This window comes from Volvox carteri, assembly GCF_000143455.1.
Source record: "Volvox carteri f. nagariensis unplaced genomic scaffold VOLCAscaffold_51, whole genome shotgun sequence".
Taxonomy (NCBI): Eukaryota; Viridiplantae; Chlorophyta; class Chlorophyceae; order Chlamydomonadales; family Volvocaceae; genus Volvox; species Volvox carteri.
This window is the reverse complement of record NW_003307594.1, coordinates 402,605-425,585: the sequence shown is the minus strand read 5'-3', so window position 1 is coordinate 425,585 and position 22,981 is coordinate 402,605. Positions and strand designations below refer to the sequence as shown.

The 22,981-nt window shown below is 57.8% G+C and overlaps 3 protein-coding genes across 3 annotated transcripts; 1 reads left to right on the top strand and 2 right to left on the bottom strand.

The window, feature by feature from the left end:
• Nucleotides 1-1,642: 1,642 nt before the first annotated feature.
• Nucleotides 1,643-9,912, bottom strand: VOLCADRAFT_96321 (uncharacterized protein; the record flags this gene model as incomplete). The annotated part of the gene is made up of 13 exons (XM_002955350.1): nucleotides 1,643-1,825; nucleotides 2,535-2,670; nucleotides 3,050-3,269; nucleotides 3,336-4,328; nucleotides 4,615-4,745; nucleotides 5,095-5,371; nucleotides 5,876-6,156; nucleotides 6,508-6,671; nucleotides 7,271-7,435; nucleotides 7,811-8,208; nucleotides 8,529-8,919; nucleotides 9,229-9,292; nucleotides 9,719-9,912. 13 exons carry the CDS (start codon nucleotides 9,910-9,912, stop codon nucleotides 1,643-1,645), a joined length of 3,597 nt encoding a protein of 1,198 aa, XP_002955396.1.
• Nucleotides 9,913-13,213: 3,301 nt separating this feature from the next.
• Nucleotides 13,214-15,470, top strand: VOLCADRAFT_96320 (uncharacterized protein; the record flags this gene model as incomplete). The annotated part of the gene is made up of 5 exons (XM_002955408.1): nucleotides 13,214-13,228; nucleotides 13,492-13,707; nucleotides 14,725-14,808; nucleotides 15,006-15,119; nucleotides 15,255-15,470. 5 exons carry the CDS (start codon nucleotides 13,214-13,216, stop codon nucleotides 15,468-15,470), a joined length of 645 nt encoding a protein of 214 aa, XP_002955454.1.
• Nucleotides 15,471-16,778: 1,308 nt separating this feature from the next.
• On the bottom strand, nucleotides 16,779-22,597 carry VOLCADRAFT_119060 (uncharacterized protein; the record flags this gene model as incomplete). The annotated part of the gene is made up of 13 exons (XM_002955349.1): nucleotides 16,779-16,892; nucleotides 17,340-17,472; nucleotides 17,836-17,947; nucleotides 18,034-18,115; nucleotides 18,421-18,546; nucleotides 19,047-19,091; nucleotides 19,738-19,788; nucleotides 20,145-20,294; nucleotides 20,603-20,723; nucleotides 21,018-21,076; nucleotides 21,178-21,366; nucleotides 22,016-22,117; nucleotides 22,484-22,597. The coding sequence occupies 13 exons, from the start codon at nucleotides 22,595-22,597 to the stop codon at nucleotides 16,779-16,781; spliced, it is 1,398 nt and encodes a 465-aa protein (XP_002955395.1).
• Between the last annotated feature and the right edge of the window lie 384 nt (nucleotides 22,598-22,981).

Below are 22,981 nucleotides of genomic sequence, written 5' to 3'. Positions count from 1 at the left end.
GTGCGAAACAGCCAGGAGGGCGTTTTCCTCCAGGGGTGGCCCAAGGCCGCTGCCACTGCAGCACCTTTTTGACCGCGGACCAGGTTAACCTGCGGACAGACGAAATGCATTTACTTGAGGGGGAGTCTTCACTCCCCTTGCAGGGAGCCGCGAAAGCGCACGCATCGCGGGGCGCTCCCTCTAACCTGACGCTGCAACCAGGACCCATGCAAATACACGCACATGTGCACGCTCGCCGTATAGGGCCCTCCATCATACGCATACTTCCTCCCTCACTTTCCCATAGGCGATGCTCCGGCCAGGCGACCGCCCCGCCCCGCCCCGCCGGTCCCTCTGTCCGGGATTTTACCTTTCCTCCCTTTGCATCAACTATCTGCCCGCGCACCTGCCCAACGCAGGCCACCTCATCCACCCATGCCAAATCGCCACTTGCAATACACGGTGCCATGAGTAGCAACAGCTACCTTGCAGCGCATACCACGCCACTACTGTATATCCCCTCCACTGACGACCCTGCATGCTTATCCCTTCCCCAGCGAGACACACAGCTCCCCACTCGTCTGCGCACTATGCCTTGCACAGCAGACAGTGTATATATCGCCTCTTCACCGTCCCTACACTCCGTGCCGATGCGCACATACACGCACACGCACGCAAGAGCATCATCATCATCAAGATCGTCCGTCTCTGGCAAAGTAGAACCCCTTCCGGAAGGAAACGGGTGTTATCCATCACCTCCTATCCACGAGCTCCACGGGCCTTTAGCCCAAAAGTTGCTTTCTTCCGCAAACTGAAAACATGCCGCCGCCGCCGCCGTGGCCGCCGTAGCCCCATAAGGATGTCGTCCTCGAGGAGGACCCCTCCTGGAGACACGCAAGGTCCACACGCAACCTTGCACGTATGGCCTACAAACGTACGCCGCCGCGCGAGGATGGCAGTTGACTTTTAATCCCGCAACCCCAGGCGGCGCTCTCAATGCTTGAGTTGGAAGTAAAGGGAATCCGCTGGAAGGAAGAGTTCACAAAACCCTTAGAAGATATCCACCCCTGCCACGACCTATATCCATACAGGCGGCCTGACGACTGCGCCCTACACCGGCGTCGATACTCCCCCATGGAGGGCCCCCGTGCGGCAAAACCATTATGAGATGTACTCGACGAAAGCTTCACAACGCATGCAGGCATGTCCTCCGTTGCTGTTGCTGTTGTTTTCTTGGATTGTCTCCCACCGCACAGCGCACTTCCAAACCCACCCCCGCGGGAGGGAGCGGCCCACACCGCGCCGCGACCCTGCCGCTTGCCGCCCTTCCTTTCACCTTTGCTTCACCTCTTGCGTGCCGACACCAATATCCGTTCCATGAAACGCACCCCCACCCGACAGCACACGAGGTGTGGAAGGAGGGACGATACCAGGAATAACGCACGGGGTAAGGCCAAGAAGGAAGCAAAACACAAGCCTGACTGAAAGCAATCCTGCGTATGGTGGAAGGGAAAAAGCCCCTTAACGGCAACGATTCATCTCTCTCCTTCTTCGACACGCGCATTCTCTCCTCTATTTCTTCAGCGTCTGCTCGTATCGTACCACGACCTTGCGAAAACTCAATAATTCACCATGCCGCCCTCAGCTCACCATACCGTTGCCATCAGGTTGTTACCCGGTGCGACGATGGCGGTGGCGGTGGCGGTGGCGGTGGCGGTGCTACCGCCGCCGCCACTACCACCGTCCGCCGCAGCTGACCCGGCATCACATTGCACACTCGTGCGCGCGCCGTGGGCCGCCCATTGCACACTGGTCGAGCAGTTGCGACACTCGTAATGAGCCGCGTCTGTAACGACAATCGAGTAACCAACAACCAACAACGGAAGAGAACCAGCTGAGCAGAAGAAGATAGTCCGCCGATAAAACAGGCCACACCAGCGATTAGTAAGGAAACCGGAAAAGCGCGACCACAACAACACTGTAAGGGACCGAAAGCACACAGCGCCAAGTGTCAAATCACCATTCCGCTGCCGGGGTCCACAGCATGCTAACAGGCTCGAGTCGAATAGCGTGCATCGACCGCTGCCTGCCGCGCCGTACGACGCGCCGCTCTGTTGGCAAATCCCGGCAAACTCTTCCACCGGCAAAAGTCCACCGGACTCAGGAGGCCCCCCCCATCCATCCATCAGAAGCCCCATCAGAACAGAGGGAGCCACGAGCCGAGGAAGAGGACCTGCACCACCACGGCAAGGGAAAAACGTCCCCCCACCCCACCCCACGTTTTCCCATTTAGTGGAAGCCGAACCTGTGAGTAGAAAAAACTGTATACGACACTCGGCAAATCGTGTCTACCGCGCAACAAGAGCGGGGCCAGCGGACGAAAACCCAGGCGCGCGCCTTCCCGGCGCCGCTGAATAAAAAAATCCAGGCCGATACAGATCGTACTGGGGAAGGGGAAACCTGGCGAAGCACCGCACCCTGCGGGCCAGCATCGGACCGTTTGCAGGGTCCGGAATCGCGAGTTGGCGACAGGGCGCCCCCTTACCTTACCTTACCTCCGTCCCACCCCACACCGCCTCGCCTTCCCGCAGCCCCAACAGCTGCTGACCCAACCAACAAAACAGGCTCCTCATGGGTGGTCCTATGCGTCGCCGCAGGCGCCCCAAGGTTATGGGTGCACCCAGGTGGCAGCTGCAAAGGCACGTGGCAGAGCCCAGCTCGCCGCGACGCGACATACACACCGCATATCCCCACCATTTGCCGCATTCCCAGCGGCGGCGCCGCCTCCGCCAATGCCACCTTCCACAGCACGACCCAGGCCCAAACACTTGAAGAACCCACTTCACCCATCGCACCATCAGCACGTAGGCCAAAACAAGGGGGCCATTTCACGACCATGCATAGCCCAGCTAACACATCGGGCTGCAGCCTGAGCACCAGACTGGATTGCAGCAGCAATGCCCGTAGCCGTAGCCAGCACCGCTGTCCTCCACTCGACCAAGCACACAGCTGCCCACCCACCAAACGGTTGGGCTCACAACGCTAGGCGACTACCGAGCGAGAGGCTCACAACAGCTCCCCGCTCATCATCACCACGTCGTCTACGCCATCCGCTTCCTCAGTGCTCTCAACCATATCGAGGGTGCCGCCAATGGCGCCGCCGCCGCTACTGTTCCCCCCACCAGCCTCGCCGCTGGCAACTATGCCACCGCTGCCGCGCGCGGCGCCCAGCGCAAGGGCAGTGCTGCTGGACCTCCGGTGCCACTCCGATACCAGCGCCTGGGGTAATGCTGTTCCCAGGGATGATGCCAACGTCAGTTCGGTTCCCAGCGTGGCCGCCGTACCACATGACTCACATTCACCCTCGGAGCTCACTCCGCCACCGCCGTGAGCTGCACCGCGCGCGTGGAGCGCGGCGGCAGCAGCCACCGATACGGAAGCGGGTGCGTTTAACGCCGCAGGGGCGTCCTCTACCGCACCGCCGGGCGCGGCAGCAGAGGCGCTCGCAGTCGCCGCTGACCTTGCCGCTACTGCGGCGGCAGCAGCACCGTGTGCAGCCGCGCCGCCGACGAGACGCAGGGCCCGCATCGCCTCGGCCACTGCCAGGTCAGTCTCCTGCTGCACGGCCATTTGCTGCAGCAGCGGCTCTACCTGCGGGTGCGCCCTTGCCAACTTGTGTAGCGACTCAATGCTCGCAACGAACGCCGTTACCTGCGTGCGCGCGCACACATTGGCAGACCACACGGGCTGACGCGCACAACTCCCAGCGCCGCCACTACTTTCAGCAGCAGCTCTGTCTCTCTCGCCGAACGATGACGACGCTGCGCCGCCAGCGCCAGCGCCAGCGCCACTGCCGCCAGCCGGCAACATCCCTGCAAAGCCTAGACTGTCCCCTGGGCCCTTTACCGCCACAATCAGGTGACCCGTCTGGGTGCCCGCACGGGAGAAGAGACCGAGGCTGCTGTTGCTGGGCTCCCGCCCGCCGGAGCCTTTGCTGCCGCCGCCACCACCGCCACTTAGACCCGTCAGCGTCGTACGGGACGAGTTGGCACCCCTAGCCGGCAGGCCTCCCACATAGATCCCGGTACTTGTGGCGCAGGGGGATGCCATCTGCTGCGCCGCGGCCGGCATGCAGCTGCCGGTGCTCGCCGGTGCCGAGGGACCGGGTCCGAAGGCGGCAGCCAGCGCGGCCGCCGCATGAGAGGCGCCGTGGTTGCTCCGATCTCCGCCCGACGTCATGTTGAGTAGGCCGGTGGAGAGGCGCTCCAGCTGCGGCACCGTGATGCCAGGTAGTCGGATGTTGAGGAAGTCCCCTGGGTCATCCAACTCGGACTCCGGATCGCTCAGACCTACAGCGCGGACAAGGCAGACCGGAAATATAGGGCCCAAAGTATGGGTCGGTAGCTGGTCGGTAAGAAACGGACATCGCAGGACCGCAAACAGTTAGGGGCGTGGGGGCGTCGCGTTCAATGGATTGCGCAAGTCACGGAAACGTGCACCGCGTGGAGCCGATGCGCGATGTACCAAATACATACATACATACATACATACATACATACATACATACACATCTTTTCGGGACACCCCCCCAAAGGCCTGGCTCTGCCTATAGCCGGGCCTCGTGTTGGAGCTCACCCTCGATGATCGGCTTGTGTGGACACGGCGCGTCCGGGCCATCCAGCACCAGGTCATGGTAGATCTCTACCTCGCCAGCGGTGATGAGGTAGATGCGGTCCAAGGGGTCGCCCGCGCGAATAATTTGATGCCTGCAGACAGAGACAGAGACAGAGGCACACAGTGAGGGAGAGGGTGGCAGTATGCCTTCACCTTGCTGACTGGCACTAAGACCAGACGCGGAGACGGAGGAACAGGTTGAGGGCCCATGTTGTCGCCCTGTGCCGCCGCCGCCGCTTCCCCCCAGCTGCGCCGCATGTTGTGTTGCGCTGTGCTTGACGCTGTCTGCTATTCCCTTAGAAGTGAATCCGTCAGTCAAAACGCTGCGTATCCGTGAAGCGTAACCAAGCCACGAGTGCATAATTATTTGACAAACCCAACCCGATACCCCGCAAGCTGGATACGCGAAGAAGGAAAGCTCCTTTGCTAGGCTAGACTTACTTGGCGGGAAAGGTGACCTCGGAAAAGATGCTTTCCATCAGCACCGCTGCGCTGCCGGTGGGGTCGTAACAGCTGCTGATGGCCGCTTGCAGCTCCGCATCCGTCACACCGCGTCGCAGCTCCCACGCCTCGCTGCTGTTGCGCCGGCCGCCGGTGCTGCCGCCGCCGACCAGGGCTGCCGCTGCCGCCGTAGCCGTCACGCTATGTCCCAGCGAGCCCGTATTCCCGGTGCTGCCGCCCTCCGCAATGCGCGGCATCGTGCACCCAGGGAAAAGCGCTGTCGCCGCCGCCGGATTGCACGGCGGGTGCGAAGAGGTGGACATGCCGGTCAGCGACCGCGCCGGAGATGGCGCCGCCGATGCCGCCGACACCGTTGTTGTTGGCGCTGACATACGCCAGGGACCGTCCGCCACCGCCATCGACGGCGGCAGGGCCGGAGGAGCAGAGGCGACGGCAGCGGTCCAGGGCTCAACCGGGACATCACGTACGGCTGCTGTTGCTGTTGCTGTTGCCGCCGCCGTCGCCGCTGCTGCTGCCCCCGGGACCCTCCCGCGGCGGACGGGGTCGAGGAGCAGGTCCGCGGCGGCAGCGGCAGCGTCCGCCGCTGTCGTCAATAGGTTCGCGGAGCTGCTGCTACAGCTCAACAACTGAGGAGTTGAGACGGCCATTCCCGTCCCGGTCCCTGCCGCCGTTGATGGCTGCGTGTGCTGCTGCTGCTGCTGTTGTAGCATCAGAGAGGAGTTAACAGCGGCCAACCGGATCGCCACCTCGCGGCCCTCACCATTGCTGCCACCTGCGCCGCCGCTGCCAGCGGCCGCCGCACCCACGAACTGCCGGCAATTCGCTTGCAAGGGCCCTCTGAGAGCTGGTGTACCGACTCCGCTTTCTGCTGCCGGTGCTGCCGTGGTGGCAGCGGCATTTGCCGCCACTGCCATCTGGACCCGGGTTGCCATAACGAGGGGCGAGGGGGTGCGGATGGGGGCCAATCCTTGCGCAGTCGTCCAAGGGTGTAAGACCGCCTCGTGGACGGTCATGCGGGTGAGGGGGTCCTTATCCAGCAGCCTGCAGGCAGGGGACAAAGAAATATACACGAGGAAATCCCAAACCGCAATAGCATTTGAAATTGTAGTATCAAGACGCGGGAAGTTCTCAACCACAACGTCCAGGGTCGGGGCCTCTCACCCCAACGATAAGGGATAAGGGGTAAGTTCCAGGCTCTACTCACAACAGGGCCTTAGGTCTAGGATTCCGTTTCGGGCCGCAAGGGGAATTGTGGACGGCGTTGCTGCTGCTGCAGCTGCTGTTGAGCAGTTGCCGTAGTGGGATTTGCACTCCCCCATCACCGTCCATACCCTCCCTGCTCCCTTCTCTCTCCACCACTCCCCCCACACGCACACCCAACCACACCCGCACCTGGTCATCAGGTCATTCAGCTGCGAGGAGATGCGCGTGTGTGTGGGTATCACCAGGGGGGCACTGCGGATGTTCTCGTACACCACAAATGGCGCCGAGCCCTTGAAGGGCAGCTCCCCAAACGCCCAAAGGTAGAGACACACTCCGAGCGCCCACATGTCCAGCTGTCAGACCGAGAGAAAAGGCCACAGAGCGGGAGCACAGGGAAAGGGAGGGAAGGGGAGGCACGAGTGTAGGACTACAATTCCAGCATGCGGGCCTAAACCAACATCAACAGCATCAACAGGACGGGTTGAATTGGAATTGGAAGTAACAGTGGATTATGGATGGCCTGGTAAAACCTCCAAACGCGACCGGCAGTCGGGCTCGAAGACCAGGGGCGGCAGCACCAGGAGTGCAGCAGCAGGAGTCAAAAGAGCTAAGCTGTCCGCGTAGCCTCCCGGAAGCGTAGCCATCACACAATCGACTCATCCCACTGCCCACTGCCTGTGTCTTCCTCTGAACGCACAAACAGCGCACAAACAGCAAACGGTACCTAAAGCTCCGCCCTTCACACTCACATACCCTCCTCCCTGCCGGATTCCTCCTCTTTCCTTTCCCCCCATACGCAACTTCTGGTTGCCGACATTGCCTCACCTCCCATCAGGTGGTTCCAAAAGACTACCCCGTACTCCACTTACCGCGATTAAGGCTCCCGGGCCATCGCCTCACCCTTGCCAGCCATTCCACCCCACCCCACCCCACCCGACCCACGCATGCGCACCTCAAAGCTAGGCCTGTATCCTGCCGCCAAGCTCTCCGGTGACCTGAATCCCGGGGTGCAGCTCATGGGCACGTGCGCACCACGCAGCCCGTCCTCTCCACCCACACGGCCATGCAGCACCGCAGAGCCAAAGTCCAAAATGCGGACCACACCCGTCAGGGAGTCCTGATAGGCAGGGACGTGGGGGCGTTGCGGCGGGACGGCGAGGACAGGCACGGGCACAAGGGGGGAAGTGAAGGCACACGAGAATGTTAACCAGCCGCGGCGGGAGGCAGGAAGGCAGCAAGGGTTGTCACCCGCAAGTATACGCAACGCGCCAATTGTGGATAGTAGCTAATCATCGGAGATAGTGTTGAGTATTACAATATGCGCAACAAAGTCAGCTGTGGGGTTCGTTAGTAGCCGCCAGCAGCGGTGGATAGGTACACTGCAGGGCCAAACACCATCCCACCTTACAAATCCCACACCGATAAATGACAATGCAATCCTGCACCTTCCTGCCGACCACTTCCGCTGACATCCACACCAATCCACACCAACCTGTATGAAATTGGCGGGCTTGAGGTCTCCGTGCACGACTCCGTGGCAATGCAGGTACTCCAGGCCGCACAGCACATCGCGCGCGTAGCGCCACACCATTTCCTCCGGCACCTGCCGCCACCGCCCCGGCTGTAGCTGCTGCGGCTGCAGGGTGGAGCCCTCCACGTAACCCATCACCAGCAGCAGGCAGTCCGAAGCGGGGTCATCAATCACCTCCACCAGTTGCACGATATTGGGGTGAGACAGCCGCTTCAGAATGGCAATCTCGCGGACGAAATCCTCCGCGGGGTATGGACCAGAAGCGTGGGCGGGGCCGCCCAGGCAGCGACGCAGCGGCGGCGGTGAGGGTGAGGAGGTGGGCGGCGAGCTGCCGTGACAGGAGGACGCGGCTGCCGTCGCTGGACGAGGGAGGAAAGAGCAAGGGCATGGGACGAGGAGGGGTGTTAGGACAGGCGTCGCCGAAAGCAGTATGACTCTGGGCATGTTTGAAGACTACACCGCTTCCTCCGCCTGCCATCCCCATATCCCCATACAACGCAGGCCCCTTCCTATCGCCCCCCTGGCCAGCCCGCAACCTCATAGCGCACCACAAGTCATAGCCCCAGCCAACCCAACCTGGACCTGGCCCTCACTGCTGGGCCCACGCAACATACATACTGCCACATACGCCCTCGAGACGCCGCATCCCTCCCGCCACCACAACGCGCCAGCTGCTTACACGACCCGAGCCCGGAGCTGGCACTCCTGCGCAGCAGAAAGGACGAGGGCGTAATCGACCGCCAGACCCTGCCGCTGCCACCACCACCACCGGACGTGCCGGCGGGTCCCGAAGCCAGCATTCCAACGCTTCGGCTGGCGCTGAGGCCGCCAGCACCGCCGCCGCTAAGGCTTCTGTGGCCGCTGCGCCCGTCCTGGCTGCGGGCGTCGCGCGCGCTCAGCAACCCGTGGCCCCCTCCACCGCTGCCTCCGCCGCTGCCCTTGCGGACCGCCTTGATAGCGACCAACTTCTTACTTCGAAGATTGAATGCGAGTTTGACCTGACCGCTGGACCCCGAGCCCAAGTGCTTGATGACGATGTAGGTGCGATTGATAAGAAGGGTGATGCCCGCCTGGGGAAAGGAAAGGTGATTTCAAGGTGGTGCTGGAATGGGTGCTAAGTGAGGGGAAGTAACCGCACGCTCTGGGGCTTGGCGCTACCCGCCTTTTCCCCATATGGCCAAACAGCGCCATGCAGTCCCCGGCCCACATGCACGATATTAGTTGACGCCCTCAACTTGCTTAGCTATCCGCAGGGGGCAGTGCAATGTTGGTACCGATGGAAGCACCAGGAAACAGCCAGGTTGGGGAGAGGGGACGTATGCAGACCCCAGGGAGTAAGGAGAGCGGATCGTTGCCTTGAAGGGTATATGGTGCCGCACCTTGCACACGGACAGCCGATCGGTGGTGGTGACGTTGAAGGCTGCGCAAATGTCGATGGAAGTCCTGCGGAAGCGACGGATTTGCATTGGCCAGGGTGAAAGTGGCCAGGGTGTTTGGAAGAGAGCGATGAACCCAGCAAAGAAGAGCACAGAAACAGGGTTTGGGGAAGGAGATCATGGGGGGACAGCAAAAAATAGGGACTGTGACCCGCGAAGCTGCATGCGTGCATATATATTTAACGCGGCTGACTCCAGAGCGTTTAGTGTGAAGGTTGCTGGCAGCGGTGCCGCAATTCAGGCCCAAAATGCAGACAGGACACCGATTCACGTCTTAGTGAGGATAGAGCTGCAGCAGATTTTCAAAGGAGGCTGGTAGCACAGCGTGTGGGCGCCAGACGCCATGCCTCTTGTTTCAAGGTCCTTGCAACCAGGCCCTAGGCCCCCTTGTCCCCTGGGTCCCTGTGCCGAATCACCGACCCATGTGCCTCACCTGCTCTTGCGAGCTTCATGCCATTGCTCAATGGAGGTGCGCTCTTTGCGCTCATGCTGCATAGACCTCCGCTTAGTGTGCTTATGTGGACTTCCGCCCTCATCGATCGCGCCCGTCTGGGCTCCGCCTTCCAAGGCGCGCTTACGTGCAGCCTTGAGGAACTTCAACCTACGTAGGCCGGGTGCGACTCGCATTAGCCCACGCACTACTCGACGCAAAGATGCGTTGCAGGAAAGCGTGCTTGGCTAGAGTCACAAATAATATGCAATGTTGCAAAAATATTAAGATTTGAACTGCGTCAGACGGAGATGAGAAACCCATGTGGACAGACCGCACTCGTCTCTATATAGTGCTCAAAGACAACGCTTCTTTTACATCACCATCGCTCCGCAACCTGGGTGAGTGGAAGCATCTTTCTCATGATCATTCCTTACCACTTCATTGCGCCAAAGGGATGGCTTGTCCTTTATCGCTGAAGCTTCATGGTGTAGCGCCTAGCCGTCCCACCATTACAACGGAGGATGTGCAGTCCCCGTACGTGTGAAAAAATATCAAGACCTCGTACTCATACTAAAAGTAGAAGCGTGCTTCCAAAACGCACAGCGAATCGTCGTAGGCGTGCCACAGTGTGCGCAAGTTGACTCTGTGCTTGAAGAAAACAAACGCATACTTATCATAACATTCTAATATTTGCACAGGCTATGCGACGCGTTCTTGAAAAATTTCCTCGTAGAATATGGTAGATACGTGCAGAGTATCTTCATGAGCATGACGTCAAGTTGTCGCCTTGGAAAGCGTTGCTTCAAGAAACTAATCGTGCATTTCTAACATGTTCACTTACACACAAATCACACCAATCCTCAAGACCCCGTACACAGGATTCTCCAGTCACTCTTTTTAGCTAGTTGATAGCGTCTGTAGGGTTGTTCAACTGCATATTATGAAGGGTATTACACTACTTCTTCAAATGACAGGTTGGCATGCCTGATGTTTAGCTTGTCGTGTACTAGTACACGGATGCGGGGAGAGATATCGTTCCCCTGCTGGATAAGTGTCAAATCCAAGTATTATAGAAAGGGGACATGTGAATGATTTAGGGGCTGTTTTACCTTCGTCGATCAGCACTGGGGTTCAGGCTTGCAAACGATGCAAAGTAGGTAGGATATAGGATAACTGCTACAGACGCGGTACTTCGCCACTGAAGTCACATGGGACTGCTGCTATGACGTTGTAGGCGAAGCTGCTGACCGGCAGTCTTATCGCGGTTGGATTTACGGGTGTTATTGGAGCGTGGGGTCCGGCACGGCTCAACAAACGCGACAACACGTGTAGCGAGCTTTTTTCCGTCCATCTTACGTTCCTCCGCGCTCTCGTGCGTTCACCGCGGTGTCAGTCATGGCGCAAAAGCCAACAACAGCTGTTGTGGCCCCTACCTCTCCCATTGGCCCACATGGTCAGCCTTCAACCGTCACTTATGCTGAAATTTCGTAAGCTTACGAAGAACCCACAACAGTCGCCAGGGGCCGGACCAAATAATGATATCCCTATCCATGCCCAACATACCACCCATCACTGCATCACTGCCACCAGTTCCAGGACCAACGCCTGGTCCTGCGTCGGCTTCACCTCCGATGCCGCACCCGCATACCCCAGTGATCTTCCGAAATGACTGTTACGACTTGCGGGTGAAACCATAATCTCTCAAATCAACCTATGCTTCCGCTGTAACGATAAGTGAGAAGCAAGCAGGGAGGACGTGTGTGTTTGGACACGTCAGAGTGCGACATGTCAGTGACCGGGTTACATCAAAGCGCGCAATCCTGCATCAACGGCACGACACTGTACGACAGACATGAAGATCACTGCAAGCATTAAATAAACGACCCAGAGAACTGACACCGAAACGCCGTACACTTACACGAGGTGTCTCCTCTCTACAGTGTTTGGCACTCTGCTTATCCTGTCCTGATACGATGATCCGTGGGATTGGGGAAATTGCACAGATTGGTTTGGCCGGAGGCTGGCAGCATTAGTCTTCAGTTTTCTGGGGCCTTTGGACTGATCTTTGATCTTTTGCTGCGCTGCTTCTGCTGCTGCTTCCATCCTCCGGCCAAACCAATTTGTACAATTGCCCCAATCTCACGGATCCTCGTAATGAAAACAACACGACACGGAGACTCGTGACGGAGTGCTAAACACTGTACGGCATACGGAACAGTACAGCATCGCACCGCAGCGACCTCTGAACGCCTTACCCAGCTTGGTAATCTACCTGTCGTGCGCACACCCTACGTGGCCCCCCACATGGGGATGTGCTCCAGCAAGATACAGCACCAAGACCGACGCCACCGCATCCCCCTGCAAACACGAGAAGATGTGCGATGCCGATAAACCTGGGCAGCACGTAACCGTTCCGGGTAGAACAGCTACAACTCTTTGCCGATCTGCCGCGAGCCCGAAAACACCCCTCGGCCAACACCTTACTTGTACGGCAATAAATCCAACGTACAAGCATCACGACGAGGGTGTCGTTTTCAAATGCCTCCGCGGAGAGACCCCCTCATTTGAGGGTGGGTAAGGGTGCTGTTCGGTTGCCTGCGCGAGAGCTTGGCTTTTTAGGTCTTGATATCAGGATCCGATTCATGCATCAAACTCCGAGCGAAGCATACTAGTACCGGTGCAACAGTGTGCAGCCTGGTGCAGTACCTGGCCCAAGCCGCACTCAGCCCAATGAAACAACACACCACGGCCCCAAGCCTCCTGAGAACACATGAAAAACCTCCTGTGCAAGGGCAACGCAGTCGCCCAAGTCACAACTCGAAGCTGTGCGAACCATGATATTTAGCATGTCCAGCGAAGCCTGTCCTGGCTAGTTGAGGTTGTAAAAACGTGGAACCCTTTGTTCATACATACTCAAACATACATACTCAAACTTGTATGCTCATTCTGGTACAGGTTCGGCCATTTAGATTAGCATACCGTAACCCAAGCAAAAATGGGTTGAACCTTGCGGAGAGACTTGCTGAGTCGCCCTTGCTTGGTAATGCAGTTCAACGAGAAGCTTTCTATTTCGACATCATTGAGCTTATTTTCTGCATATGTAGACAGCCCAAACAGCCCAGGAAGCCCGTCCATAAAGCGAGCAGCACTTGCGGCATGAATGCCGCGTGCACGATTCCACAAAGAATATACCACTTAAAAAACAACAAAGGATTTGCAAAGGATTCCCACATCATCTCAGTAGTGATCAGTAATGAAGGGCGTGCACCGCAGGGTAACGCAACGGATCCATAGCATGCACGGCACAGCAAAAATTGGCTGTTGGGTGGATGCTACGAGAAGGAACCATAATACAGCTCATGTAAACTATATTTCTTCTATTATTCGTGACGAAGTAAGACGGTTTATCCAAGTTGGGTCAGGTAACAAGGCAGGCATCAGGTGACTAGGCAGGCATCGCACGGCTCCTTAGGGTTCATCAAGTCACCTGACAAGATGTACAAGACGCAGGTGAAGGGACTTGCTTGTTGGGGAAGCTTTGGGAATGAAACTTGAATGAAATCGTCTCCTTGGCGACGTTCATCCTGAAGCGCTTAAAGGATTCCCGTTTCGTGGTAATACTATTTTCAAACATGGCATGGCTGAAATTTCTGTAATGCAATACTAAGGGCATGCTGCAAGCTCTGCCTTGACATGGCAAGGCAATGTTCCTTGTTGCACAAAGGAACTGTTGGGTTTGATCCTCATGCTGCTCCCGATTCACACACATGCAGGAATCTCGTGCGAACGTGGGATTCCGGACGGCCCGCGCGATGGAGTGCCCTCGGCCCGGGGCGATTTTTCTCAGCCCGCGGGCACCGGGGCTGCCGTCGAGTTTTGGCTTGGTACTAAAGGAGAACTATCGTTACCAGCACGAGGACTCTCCTGGTTCCATTTCTGGCCATGATGATGAATTGCTCGCGACGCAGCGCACTAAACGAAACGGAACGGTGGGGATGAATACTGTAAGCGCGACTGTCGCGCATCCGGACCCTCTTCTACCATTAATTGCGATTTCCCCGCAGATTAACACGGCTACAGTGCTGACATTTAAGGGACAAACGTCAGCGGTCAACGGGTGCGTGAACGCACGCCACTGGGTTGGCATGACGACACGAAGACCTTAGAATACCGGTACCGGTAGATGCCCTTAGCTACTTGGGCGGGGACACTTTTACCATTAGGTACCGTTTTTATTCTCTGAGATTGCGCAGTGCAGGAGAACTCCCCCATCTATATGTATCATTTTACAATCCGCGATAGGCCCAGGTCAGACGAATCCGCGATGTGTTGCTGCATGATCCGCTGTCTTTAAGCGCTTTTCATTGCACCAATAATTTGTTGCAGGGTCCCCGCAAGCCCGAGGCAGGCAAGCTTGCCCCGACAACAGTACAAGGAGGACCGAAGTAGACAGAGGGCCGTAATGGCGCGCAATAAGCGCATTGCAGCCTTGAAAGCTGCCGACAGGCAGCATGGAAAGTGGCACTGCACGGGAGGATTCCCGAGCACGGGGCTTCCCCCGCCGTCGGTGACGACCCGGGCGCTGACAACTGCAAAGTCGCCCTTATTTCAAACCGAGGTGTGAAAGCTCATTAGCAACGGCATCTGCCCTCCCTACGTCAGGTTGCAGGCCTGGCCATGCACAAGATCGCTTCCCGTGGAACGTAATAAATCCCGCCGCAATCCAGCCATGACAACACTTTGCAGTGAAGCGACGCACTGTTCATCGAGGGGATACAACGATTAATGCTGCACGTCAGGCCAGGATGATAGAATGTTACATATGGCTCGCCTTGCGGCCGTTTGCTGGCCTGCACGGTGTTTGGATATGTGCAGCACCAGTGATTCAGTCAGATTGATTGTTATGCCAAATTAAACGGGTATATGTGTTTATGTTTAAATGGACTCTTTGAACACTACATGCTCTGATCTTGCCCGTGAAACTCGGCCACCTATCTAATCTTCAGGAGCGAATGGTGCGCCGCCACCAGGAGCGGGTTGAGCAACGTGACGCAGGCGCGACGGCCGTGGGCTCGCCAATTGTGTACCAGGTAGATTGTGCAACTGCCGTGTGTGGTTCGTCTTTTGCATCATCACGGGCTGGAGGATTCGGATTGCCTAGCAACCACCATGGTCCATGTACCTTGCCAAGCCTAGTGCTGCTGGGGATGCTGGCATCGCCAGCCGAAACGGTGGATGACGCAAAATCCCTGCCAATATGTAGCAGGGGCGCCCCGTGCTTCAGCAGACGAACCGGGCGGAGCCAAGTGGCTGGCAGTTGCCGCTTACGGTGCCCGTGGACGTCAGGCTACGCTCGGAGGCGCGCGCAGACAGGCACTTGCAGTTCAAGAAGGCGGCGAAGGTGGGCGAAAAGAGGATCCGGTGCCGTCGCAGAAGCTGCTATGTTTGTGGGAATCCCGGTTAGCTGTTAATTGTAGCGTTATTTCAGCTGGTGTCTGCTTTCGGTTTGTACTCTCAATTCCGACCTTGTCCACAGGCCCGTTTGGAGGCTGCGGTGGCAGCCAAGGAGGCTCGCGAGGCGGAGGCAACACGCTTATACCGCCAGACGCTGACGGTGTTCAAGGCGCGACCCATGCCCGACTTTTGGGGCGACGGAGGGGAGGGCAAGAAGCAGGGCAAGGCCAGGGCTGGCAAGAGGCCCACCCAGAATGTGTCGTCATCGCCAGCGCACAAGCGTAGCCGTGCGCACTGAAGCCGATAAAAGAAAGAACAGACCAAGCACGCCGCCCAACTGGCGGAGCGAGGCCGCCGATCTGGCCTGGATGACGAGCTGGATGACCGCTGCTGGAGACCAAGTACACGACAGACCTCGATACCAAAGTTATCCAAGGATGTCTGGGTTGGGATATGGTTAAATGCTGATCACAACTATTTATTTTTCATGCATCCGATGTGATACATTTTTAAGGGAAAGCATGCAGGTAGGGTTTGGGGTGTGGGACCTCAAGCATTTCACCACCACACCACTGGAGCGAAGTGGTGCGCTCGTGTGCTGTGTACAAGGATGTACTGTCTAAGTCCCCTGCATGAGGGCTTAAAGGCGCCCACGTCGGGCACACAATCGGCATATTATCCACCTGTTACATCACTTTTACGCAAAAATGTTTAGACCGTCCTTTGGTTGCATTAAACAAATGTTCCCTTCAGATACAAGCTCAGGTAATGGCAGGCCGTAATTTTTATACTTAAGGGCTATTTTTACGGCAGTAATTCAGTTTTTCTAGATAGAGGGATACCCGTTTTTTCGCTAATGTCTGCGGAACATGGGGTCTTCGCGCGTACGGCCGCCCCCTATCATACTTCCTAACCCGTGCCAAAGGGGAATCCTTATGGACTGTGGGCTGTGGCGGGATAGCTGATTGCACGTGGCGGCCAGCAGACCCGGTCTCGACAAATTGACTCTGCGAAACGTGTACTACACCGATTTATCGATGTTCTGAGGTATCGATGTTGCGTCCTCATGCAGGTTATATATATGTATTGATTGTACGCATAGGCGAATGACCTTACATCTCTCCTGTAGGAAGCCATATCCTATAAGCAAACCTTATGCACACGACAGCATGCGGGTGTAGCTTAAAATCACGCCCCACTGATAGTCGACCGCATTCGCTATGTAATCGGACTGTAACCAAGCATAAACATGGCAACCTCTTGATGACGGACTGGTTCCCTCACGTGGCCTGGCGATTCATAACAAAACCATTTGGAGATACTTTACATCCAGCAGCCATCCCAACGCCTGCTGCAGGGGCCTGAGGAGCAGCCGAGCCGTATACAATTGTACATCGTGTCGCGGGTGTGCAAAAACCCCAATGTGGGTAGGCAGGAAAGTTGCGCCGCTGCTCATTACAACCAAGGACTATCCAACGATTTTCCGGTGATTATAGCCCTCGTGATGCGGGTCCAGGTCAGAGAGCCATGACTGAGACGGCCATCTTTCGTGACAGGCGCAGGCGCCAAAACAACACACGACCATCGCCACGAAGACCTAAAGCCGTCACAATGCCCCAAAGAATGGATTTGTGAGGGCCTCGTCCAGCGCCCCGCCGGCGCCTCTCAAAAGCTCCACGTTAAGCTTCTCCGGTAGCATCACCAGCGCATCATCCTTTTTCTGGACACGGGCGTCATCATACATGCCACTTACCGTGCCGCTCAACGACATCGCTTAGGATGCAAACCCAAAATTAGTACCGTTGGTATGGTTTGTACTCGTGTATGGCGCCAGGAGTGTCAAGTGTCAGAGCCAGGTCAAGGAGGTCAAGAGAGCTTTGCAGTTAATTTTTGACACAAGCCAATCATGGTTGCGTGCGTTGCATACTGCTAGCAGTTGCTGTTGTTGCCGCTGCGGCGTCGAGCCAATGCCAAAAAGGGGCGGCAGTCCCATCGCAATGTCGCGTTTGGGGCTTTGACTGCACGTGTTCACCTGCGGATGTGCGTTCCCCCCTTAGTACATGAGCGGCCCCAACCCTCTCCCCGCTTGGCAAGCCTGCATCATATTCCCTGCTGCGGAAACAGAGCACGCTAAGCCTAGCCAAGCAACTCCCCCCATCAAGCCCACCTCGAAGCCGCACGTGACGAGGAAGTCAACGGCGCCGGGCAGAGAAGCCACACGTTGTTGGAATGCGGCATTGCCCAGACGGATGGTCCGGAACTTCTCCTCCCCGGGACTGGCAGCGATGTTGCCGAGGTACCTTTGGCAGGGAGCGATAGCATAGGCCTTACACCACGGAGCCCGGCCATGTGAATGCCCCCCCTGGCGGTTTACCTGCGAGCCTACTATTTGGATGTGACCCCAGACTGGCCGTAAAAAGTTACTACCGTGTATCGACCATGCAACGAGCGTGGCGCAAACGGGGACAAGAAGGATAAGTTTGGACTTAGTCGGTCCACCGCCCTGCCTGCATCTGTCTGTCTGGACGTCTGCCAGTATAACATGTCCACCCCACCTTCGTCACTAGAGAGGTGAGCCTGTATAGGGTCCTCGCATCTAGGTCTACCAGGTTCAGCCGTACTTCTCTACATCCTACTCACAAGCTCTCCCTTCCTTGCCTTACCGCATCATGGTCTCACAGGCGGTCTTGAACGCCGCCTCGCCACTGCCCCCTGCTGCGCCCGCCGCATGCGCCTTCTTGAGATCCACCAACTGGGTGCGCATCTTGGACAACGCTGCGGACGGAGATGGGCGCGAGCTGCAGGATGGGTCCAAAAGAGCGGTAAGCGCGCCTATCTATCACACCCGGTCGCGCACCAACCTGAGACGGGCTTCACGTAACTGAAGGCCTTCTTGGCCGCCTCCTCCTCCTCCTGCTTCTTGCGCTTCTCAGCCTCGCGTGCCTGCAGCAGCAGCAGCAGCAGCAGCAGCGGCAGCGGCGGCGAAGCCAAGCACGCCGGGAGGGCCCAATGCAAGGAGTCAGCCATACTCACAGACTTCTTGAAGGCTCCCTGCCTCTTATGCGGTAGCAAAAGCCCCCTCCAACCTCCACGCTACTCCGCCAGCCCGGACTCTCCTCACAACACCTCGCAACCGCGTCCCACCTTCCATCTGGGTCTATCTGGGGCCCGATGACCATCCCGCCCGCCTGCCAAATATACATCGCCCATTACAGACACCACGCTATAAGCCCCTGCAACCCACACACCTTCTCCTCTTCAGTGAGCTCCTCGGGTAGCCCCAGCCGCCGCCGCCGCTCCTTGCGGTCCTCCTCTAGCTTTTTCCGCAGCTCCTCACGCGCCCGGGCCTCTTCCTCCTTCTCACGCTTGCGTTGCTGCGTAAACAGCCAAGGAGAGCGGCAGACGCTGTGGGCGTGAGCCGGCAGTATAGGGCCCTGCCAATAGCACAACAACGTGCTGAGGGCACACGGGGGTTGCTCTGGGGCCGTGTTGAGGGGCTCCCGTATGGAAGGACCTGGACCCGGGTGCGGGGTGAGGGAGTTGGGGCACAGACAAAAACGCATGCACCACACAGCAAGACCAAAGCAAACCCAGATGTGGACCGCACCCCCACGGAGCGTGCGCCTGTTCAGTGCCGGATAAGCCAGACGCATCAGCGCTACCAGCGGCATCCAAACAAAGAATGGGTGCAGTGCGGCAAGGCTGGAGCGCACGCCGCCTCACACGCTAACAGATCATACGGCACAGCCACAGCAGCAACTCCATCGTCTCTATCGCCCCCAGTAAACATTCTTTCCGGCGTGGGCTTGCAGTCCCGATGCTTCGTAGCTCCTCCTCCACCCACCCTAGGCACTGGCCCCACTGACGCACCTACCTCTGCTATGCGCTTTAACGCCAGCTCCTCATCCTTCTCACGCATCTGCATGGCGGAGGGAGCGAGAGCAGGGAACGGTTACAGCGAGCAGAGCGAAGGAGCAAGGATGCAAGGATACTTCAAAGAAACGCCGCGAGAGTCCTGGTGACTGAGTATGTTCCCACGGAGAGCAAGCTCGGACAGACAAGGATCATAAAATCTGTAGAGACAGGTTGAATCTGCAGCGATGCCGCCGAAAAAAGACGGACTTCTCATTATTGGGAGGGGAGGATTCCCTTGTGGCGTCGGGTTGCGGAAACTTCATAATGGGTTCCATACCGCCTTCTAACTTCTGCATCCCTGTGGGCGGGTAAGCCAGGGCGCCATTCCTCACGCCTCTGCTCTGCGATTGCCGCCAAGATAAGACGATAGGCCGTTCATGCCGGATGCGAGCCATTGGAAGTCCCATTTTGAAGCTGCCGCGGCGCGGCTAACTTGCTGCTTTGCTGGCAATGCGTTTGCTTTCGTGTTTGTCGCTGCTGCTGCTGCTACAGTTGAGCAGCAGTTGAGCATAATCGTTCATTATGCTGATGACTCTCAGGAGCTAGAGCCGCTATAGAGCCCTAGGCAATGAGACGCCGTGGTCAGCGGTCAGGACGGCAGGCTGCCCCCCTAAAAACGCCACAGTGCCCCAGCCCCTTACGCCTCACACCTTTTGCATCTCCTTGCCTGCCCGGATGCGTTCGAGCTCTCGTTGCCGCTCCTACGTAGGGCCACGACAAGGTGTGGAATGAGGACATGTGATGGATCGCGGTAGCTGACGCTATGCGTTGAACGAGTCTGTCCAAGTGCCATCGTTTACTTACATACGCACTGTAGCGAGATATATAGCGGATGGAGCAGGATATAAAGTGGAATGTTAGGGTGGCATCACCAATCACGAAGCCCCTGGCTCCTTCAACAACACCTGGGAAGCCGGCCGGCCGGCCTATCCGGTCACCCCTCTCCCTCCGCCTCCCATGGGCTATCCTTGCGCGCGTACCGGGCAGCGCGCGGCAACGGCGACATCGGCGGCCCATCAGGGTCTCTTGCGCCCACCCCCCTCACCCCTGCACGCACCAGCTCTTTTTCCTCCTTCTCTCGTTTCTCCCGTGCCTTTCGAATCAGCTCCTCCGCTTTGCGCCGGGCCTCTACCGGGTCGACTGGCTCCTTGCCGCTGCCCTCCTCATCCCCCGCCCCCGATATCCCGGCGGATGACTCCAGGTCAGCCTGCAGAACGGACCCCGAAACCAGGTGTAAAAAGGTTAGCTTACATGAGACACGTCAGCTCAGCCAAAACCAGACCAACGTAGATTAGCCCGAAGAAGCTAATAAAGCCAGATACGCGCAGGTACATTATTGAGTATCTGCAAATACGGGCTTGACTATAGCCCGGGCCGAGAGCAGTTGACCGGCATGTCCTTCATTCAGCCACCTCTCAACCGTCACTTGCGTCGCGAGACTCCCGACTGCTGCTTGCGACCGCCATGTACAGTGTCGTATCTGATCGCTGCCAACCGCGACCGCTGCTGTCCTACCTTCTTGACCATCAGCGGTTCGTCAACGTCCGGGTCGGTGTCGTGCTCCAACAGCCAGTTGACTGCAGCCTCCACCGAAGTAACGGCCTTGGAGAACCAGATAGCGCGAACAGCTCGGTTCCTTCAACATTACACAAAGTTAGGTAGGCAGTAGGAAGCAGGTTAGGCGCGAAGGCCGACGGTGTGGGGTTCAGGCCCTACACGGGCGGAGCGTGGAAGGGGGGAATGGACGGCGCCGTCGCGGCGTGGTGGCGATATGTGGTGGATTGGAGCGTAGGAAGGTACCCTGACCGGCATTTATGTGAGACGGGGCGTGGACTTGGGTGCTAGGACGGGAAGGGCCCCCTTAAACATCCGACGATTGACAGGTGATGAAAGGGGTGAGGCAGATGAACATGACGCGCACACGACGCACCTGGCGAACCCCATCTCCTCCATTTCTTTGAGCAGCACCTCCGGGACCTCCGCAGGGACCTGCGAAGATAAAGCAGCCGCCGCATGTGGATCACAGAGGTGTACGTCGCAGAGAGCCGGCCGCACGCACACTTGGCCATTCAACACGAGTACAGACATACCATCTCACCACCGCTGGTGCCCGCCTCGCAGCCGCCACCTGCGTCCGTGTCGCTGGTGCCTGCCGCCGCTGCCGCCCCCTTGGCGCGGGGCGGTTTGCCTAGGGAGGCCCGCAGAATGTCCGCGTCTTCCTCCATGGCGTCCCGCGCCTCCTTCATCTCTTGCTCCGTGTTGAGAGTCGCTTGCGCCGTCTACACACACCGACCCAAGCACATGCATCGACTGATTTGGCATCCAGTCTTAACACCCACTCAAGGCAGGCAAACCAAGGGGCAGGCAACCGGGCACTAATGGTGTAGGTAGCTAGCTTGTGACGACGTGTCCTGGTGGCGCTCATTCCTGTGCCCTGTGCAGTGCTGCGTGCGCCATACGTTCGCTACCTAGGCTCGCCAGGGGCGGGGCGGCACCGTGGGCAGCGGGATGTGGGGCGCCGGGGGCGTGCAAACGGCGCCGCATGGCCTTTGCCACCAGCGTACTATGGGAGGGAGGGAGGGCATCAGCAGCCCCTAAGCTGCGGCCCCCAAGCGTCCTCCCTGACAATGCCCCTGATAAACCCGTCGGCGACGAATTGCTGCCGTGGCCCCTGCCTCGCATCCATCCTGCCGTATTACGTCTCATGTATGTGCCAGTCAGGCGTGCGGCAGCCCGTGCCACAGTGAGGGGACAAAGCGTAGACTGGATGACGGTATTTTGTGAAACGTTCTTTGTTGCAAATGGCTGTTGGCCCAAGCCGGCGGCCAAGAGCACCAATATGGTGGCGACGGCAGCTGCAGAAGCCACATAACAACAGCCGTGCGGGAAAGGGTGTCAGGTGGGTTGTGTATGCATGCGGGCGCGCACCTCTTCGACGTATTCGGTATGGCCCGTGAAGCGTTTGTGCATGTCGCGCTCCGCGTCGGTCCTGCAGGGCTTCCCGCAGGTGACGCATTTCATCACTTTGATCTGCGTGTGTGGCGACAGGAGCGCGTGCGGTGCATTGGGACAGCTTGTATCTGTGCGCAGTGTGCGCGCCCGGTTGTGCAGGGGTGCAGGGTTTCAACTTATGGAACGCGTGTCTCATGGTTGCATTATCACAAAACCGACGGGCATATCATCAGCTTCCCCGGCTCCAGCGGCGGATCAGGATGATGGTTCTGCGGCTGGGGAATCGTCGTTCTGCAGGTTGGTCCAGGAGGTTGGAACACCAAACCCTAGGCAGCCAAATCCCTTTCTTAAGAGCTTTCGTAATAGCTCGTACCAGCTGGCATATACTGTTTCGCGCACACGTTGGGAAATGCAAAAGCGTACGCAGATCAACCGCGGACTTACGACTTCTGTGGTCTCCTCAAAGCTGGAATGACCTGTCACTTCTCCATGGCTTTGCGCTTCGGCTACGTTTCGAAGGAGAATCCCACAGACTCCACAGCGAAGTGATTTCGCCATGGTTCTTGGGCAAAGGCTTTACGATAGCGCCAGAAGTCTTAACGCCAGAAAAAACTTTTGGTAACGGCAACCAATAACACAACACGTAATCGGTTGCTGCAATAGTATGACAAACAGAGCATCCTTTTCCTCACGGGTTTGTGCCGTACTTCATCGAAATCTTTTCCCTTAACTTGACTGCTTATAAGTGTTTCGAGGCGCCATATCCTTAATTCGACATCTGGTTTCGGACGAACAGGAAAGCTTTTTTGATCTGGGCTGGGCGACAGCTCAAGCTTGACGACAGTTCTGCTGTGTTTTTGCGTTCAAACCATAAACACACCCGAGGCGCGAATCCAAAACCACGAAGTATGGTCCCCTCCGCTATTCTGTATTGTAAGGGGG